At 39.8% G+C, this 5,887-nt stretch overlaps 1 protein-coding gene across 1 annotated transcript in view; it reads right to left on the bottom strand.

The window, feature by feature from the left end:
- Positions 1 to 1,366: 1,366 nt before the first annotated feature.
- Positions 1,367 to 5,887, bottom strand: part of LOC119414178 (histone-binding protein N1/N2) — a 44,084-nt gene continuing 39,563 nt past the window's right edge. Inside the window, exons 11-12 of the mRNA XM_037681277.1 lie at positions 2,699 to 2,755; positions 1,367 to 1,504 (exon numbers count right to left, since the gene is read on the bottom strand). Coding sequence (XP_037537205.1) covers positions 1,367 to 1,504; positions 2,699 to 2,755 — 195 coding nt within the window. The remainder of the gene's footprint in view (positions 1,505 to 2,698; positions 2,756 to 5,887) is intronic.

Below are 5,887 nucleotides of genomic sequence, written 5' to 3'. Positions count from 1 at the left end.
AACATCCTCAAATAATGCGATCAAGAGGATCTCACTCGTTTTCAGACATGAACACATTCGACTCGACAGAATGCAACACAAAACTTTTATTTTCAGCACCAGTCTTAGTTCAGTTTGTTCTGCAGGCACATCATCAAAACTTAGAATATTGTGATAATGTTCAAATGTTTTTTTGTCAATCCCTTCAAAAAGTGAAACTCAGATTATAGATCAATTACCAATAATGGGAATATTTCTGTTAATAGTGGTACTAATTTTGTTTAGCAGATGGGCGTTTTCGCTAACTTCGAAAACGGTACAATTGGCTTCTGCTAAATAAAGTTTAGCTAACTTTAAGTCCGCTAAAGAAACTCAAGTTTTTTCCTGTCATTTGTAGGCGTGTCCCCGAGTCAGCTAGGCACGCTATTGGCTTACATCTATACGAGACCAGATGTGATTGGTCAACAGCTTCAACTAGAAGGAGACGACGTGTCTTAAAGATTTAGCATTAGCTGCTAACTACATGGTTAGCGGTGCCATTGTTCATTAAAGAAACATTTCAAGCCTTTATTTTTGTAATGTTCATGATTATGGCTTACAGTGGCTGATTTGAGGAAGTTAACTTGGTTTTTTTATAATGAACCTCTTCAGTTTAATTTTCTGAGACGGTGAATTTAGTGTTTTGTAAGTCATAATCATCAAAATGACAAAAAGGCTTGAAAATATTTCACGCTGTAGAGAATCCATGAGTTTCACTTAAATGACTGACAAAAGAAACAACCTTTTCATGATGTGCATTGCAAAAAATTAGAATATCATCAGGAACATTTTACAGATGTGCTGGAGCAAAAAGGCTCAGGTTCTTCTCCGTTCTGCACCTCAGCGAACATTCGAGTCAAACGAGTGCAGAGATGAAACAAAAAGGAAAGCGAAAGGAAAAACAAAACAAAAACACTTTGATAAAAATGTAACACGTTTACAGACATGACTCCTGATCAGTAATCACAGTGATTGGTTTTAATATCCCTTCATCTTAAATGGGTGACATTTGTGAACAAACATGCATAGAAAATGTATTTACAAACAGCAAAGTGTTAACGCTTCATAAGAGTGAACGGATAACTTCACTGAAAGAACATGACACGAGAAGTTCAGTGAAGTTTACAGGATTCTCATAAAAACTTGCTATAGAAGTCAGAGCTGACTCACTGACAGGACACCTGCTGATCAATGACAGACTGCTGATCAATGACAGACTGACAGGACACCTGCTGATCAATGACAGACTGCTGATCAATGACAGACTGCTGATCAATGACAGCTGTAACCCACAGTGACCTCTACACCTCAAGACCTTCACGTTTGTGCTGAGAGCCAACCAGACATCTTACGAGGTCACCTCGACGTTCTCAGCATGTCCGTTTGAACCTCCGTTAGCTTTGTGAGCCTTGGTGGTGAGAGGTTCTGGACCTTCGTGCTTGACCCTCTTGACGTTCGCCTCCTTTACTGGACTTTCTGGTTTCCTCTGAAACAGATCAAACGGCTTCATCGTAACGGTTTATGAACGGAACCAGCATTTCTTTAAGGAATGCACATCGTCTGCCATGCGACACGTTTGCTCTCTGTACAGTGGTGCTTGAATGTTTGTGAACTTCTTATAATTTTCTATATTTGTGTATAAATCTGACCTAAAACATCATCAGATTTTCACACAAGTCCTAAAAGTAGATAAAGAGAACCCAGTTAAACAAATGAGACAAATATTATACTTGGTCATTTATTTATTGAGGAAAATTATGTAATATTACATATTTGTGAGCAGTAAAAGTATGTGAAACTTTGTTTTCAGTACCTGGTGTGACGTTCAGAGTTCTCCTGATGGTGGACGCATGAACATCATGAACATTGACATTAAAGTGAGGGACCATCAGTTGTTAGAAGTTACCCTGGGCTCCTTTGTGACCTCCACACCTTAGAGTGATCTTTGTTGGTCCACCACTCCTGGGGAGGGTAACAAAGGTCTTGAATTTCCTCCATTTGTCCAGAATCTGTCTGTGGATCGGTGGAGTCCAAACTATATACAGATGATTTTGTAACTTTTCCAGCCTGAAGAACATCAGCAACTCTTTTTCTGAGCTCCTCAGAAATCTCCTTTGTTCCTCCATGATCCACTTCCACCACCATGTTGTGAAGAGCAGACTTTGACTGATCGTGTTCTTTAAATCAAACAGGTGTCCACTCACACCTGATCATCATCCATGGATTGAAAACACCTGACTCTAATTTCACCTTAAAAATTAACTAATAATCCAAGAGGTTCACATACTTTTACCACTCATAAATATGTAACATTAGAGTATTTTCCTCAATAAACAAAGTACAATATTTTTCTCATTTGTTTAACTGGGTTCTCTTCATCTACTTTTAGGACTTGTGTGAAAATCTGATGCTTTAGGTCTAATTTATGCAGAAATATTGAAAATGATAAAGAGTTCACGAACTTTCAAGCTCCACTGTAAGTAGGGGATGACGCAACCACCGCACACGTACGCATGCTGCGATGGCCATATTGAATTGGGTTGATTTCAAAAGTGCAAGAGTTGTAGATATTTAATAATTATTTTGGACTTTGTTAAAATCCATCCAGTGATATGAACACATTTCATATTAATACACTTCTCACAGTGACGGGAGATATTTAACACCTAGATGTTCTCACCTTCTTTCTGACCAAGTGGGAGATGTCAGACACCGGAGCTGTGGTTGTTGAGTTTACCTGTCGAACAAAAAGTATCAGAACTATTACGCTGTTTGTTTTGATCTCTTAATTTACTTGAAAACCTTGTTCAAAAATAACATGCCAAAATAAAACAGTGTTTCTCAACAATTAAACTCCATTCTATCAACCTTGGTATGAAAATGAAGCCATCACATGGGAGATTTCATCAGAAGTGGCAGCTTCACAGCAGCTGCTACCGCTTCACACAACGTTACAGAAAAAAGATGTTCCTGTTTTACAGAGTATAACCCCTTTGAGAATGAGAAGTTTAAAAACTGCATGAATCCACCTGTGCAAAGGTTCATGATGCTCAGGTAAACCACAGCAGGGGTCTTCGTGAAGAAATGGGCATTTTACACAGGAAGGTGATGTTTGGAACATCTGGAAGTTTAATTATTTTAAGGCTTAAAATTCCACAAATACATTTATGACTAAAATGACATGTTCATGCATTGTTTTAAATTACCTACATATTTATTTATTAGCCCATTCCAATAAAACAAGAAATGACTGTTTTTGACTAACTGCAGCAAATTTACTCACATTTTACTAAAATCTACGAAAATCTTGACATATTTGCTCAAATTCCCATTTTACAAAAGCTTTGAAAAACCTTAATATATTTGTATTAGTATACGGAGCCGACGAGGCTTTTCACGCTCCCAGACTGAGCTCTGCTGTGTAAAGCAGCGTCGACACAGCAGTTAAGTGTTTTATGCCATTTATCCCAAAACCCCCTAATTTCATGCTGAAGACTAAATTTATGTGTAATAGGCTCTGTGCACATGCGTCCTGAATCACTTCCGCTTTGACCGGATGTCGGCATTCCAGTTTCCGGTTTAATTCCTGTATCCTGTCATCCCAGAGATAAACAACTAAAATGAGTGTTGCTGCGTCAAATAAACAAAGATATAACGTGCGTGGCAGCTTTAGATTTCAGCCGACGGTGTTTGGGTCTAAGGAGCACTGTTGTGTGCCGCTTTGCTCGTCTTCAGGTCGCTATAATAGCCGTTTGAGCTTTCACCGTTTCCCTAAGGAGACCAGCCTTCGTTTGTGCTGGCTGCAAAAAATCAGAAGAGAGGGATTTACGGTAACTCCTCACACCAAGGTATGTAGCCGACATTTCCTGGAGAATGAAGTAATTACTACAGAAAAGGGAAGACGAATTTTAGCAGCTGGGTCGGTTCCATCATTATTTGAGTGGAACAAATACAGCAGGAAGACACGAGCAGGTGTTTGGGAGCGCCGTTGTCGACCATCTAATCCAGAACCTGATTCGACGGATCCAATTGAGGACAATGAACCACCCGTCATGGTACCTATGGTCGTGGACCATGACTACGGCGCCAGCAGAACCGTGTGTGTTGACCGGGAGCAATATCACAGCATGCTGAGAGAAATTGAGCAACTGAAAGAGCAGCTCCGATCCTGTAGTCTTCAAAAGCCGTTTGGACTGGAACGTTTTTCTACGTCACCAGAAGACATCAGATTTTACACCAGGTCAGAGTTGTAAAATCTAAATATTACGTTATGCTTCTGAAAAAAATTAATACGCTTTGAGTCATTGTATATTTTGTCGTAGTTTAGTAGTAGTACTAGTACTAGTAGTACTGTATTTACAAATGATACTGAAAAGTGTGGTGTGTAAGAGTAATCGGCTCCCTTTTCTGTAACCAATATTCCTTCAGAAATAGCTTTAATGATTACAAATGGCTATGGAGTCCACCCGTGTGTAAACTAATGTCAAATACAAATACAGCAGCTAGTGACAGCCTCAGGTCAGTGAAAATAGTTGGTTTCTGTGATTAGATGACACACAGGCTGACTATTATGCCATTAGCAATCATCAGGAAACTTATGAAGACTAGAAGTTACTCTCTGATTTAAGGGGGCTGAACATTTGTGCTCAAAATAGTTTTCAATTTATAAAAAAATTACAAACCTTCAAATCATGTATAATTTTCTTTCCACTTTACAACATAAAATTTCAAAGAAAGATATTTATGTTCTTAGTTGTACCGTGTCAAAATTTGAAAACTGTTTTCACAGTTATAAATGTGGAGAGTGACAGTTTATATATATATATATATATTTTTTTTTATGTGTTTTACGTTCCCCTCATATGAGCATCTGAAGGCGTTTTGGAACTTGATCGAGGCAGCAACAGCCAAAATGGTCAGGGTCACCAGAGCAAAGAAAACCGACGTCATGAGTACAACAACTGAAACCCCTTTTACCAGACCAACTGTAAGTTACACACACACACGCACACGCACACGCACACACAATGAGAATGCTGGTTTTGAACTAACATTTAAAATAATTTTCTGTCCAGAAACTGCTGCCAATAGATGAGCTTTTTCTTTTCCTCTCCTACCTGTCTACTGGATGTACCCAGAGGGAACTGGGCCATCGATTTAACATCCACAGAGCAACAGTCAGCCGCATTATTGTGACATGGGCCAACTTCCTGTACTGCTTATTGGGCTCAATTTGTGTGTGGATGTCTCCTGCAGCTGTGAGTTCCAGTCTTCCACAGGATTTTGATGGCCGCTACAGTGACACACAAGTTATCCTGGACTGTACAGAACTACGGTGTCAAACACCTTCATCCCTGCTCCTCCAGAGTGAAGTCTTCTCCACCTACAAATCCCACTGTACCTTTAAGGCCATGGTGGGCATGTCTCCTCACGGAGCCCTGACATTTGTGTCAGCACTGTTTGAGGGTTCCATGAGTGACAAGGAAGTGTTCCGTCAATCAGGGATTACATCACTCTTGACACTGGACATGGCCATCATGGTGGACAAGGGATTCTTGGTGGATGATCTCGTACCTGGGACTGTTCATCGTCCTGCCTTCCTCTCCAAGAGGGCCCAAATGTCAGAGGTCGACGTTTTGAAGACCCAGTCCATTGCCCGTTTGAGGGTGCATGTTGAGAGGTTAATAAGAAGAGTTAAAGAAAATAAACTCTTTGATTCCACTATCCCTCTCTCCATTGCAGGAAGCATGAACCAAATTTTTACAGTTACCTGTCTCCTGTCAAATTACCAAAATGGACCTTTGGTCAGGAAATGGAGATATGGGTGTAACCCCGTGGTTTTTTGTTCATGTCTGTTGTAATTATTAGA

The sequence above is a fragment of the Nematolebias whitei genome, chromosome 9, assembly GCF_014905685.2.
Source record: "Nematolebias whitei isolate Nwh7 chromosome 9, NemWhi1, whole genome shotgun sequence".
In the NCBI taxonomy this organism is placed as follows: Eukaryota; Metazoa; Chordata; class Actinopteri; order Cyprinodontiformes; family Rivulidae; genus Nematolebias; species Nematolebias whitei.
This window is presented reverse-complemented; position numbering and strand designations above follow the sequence as displayed.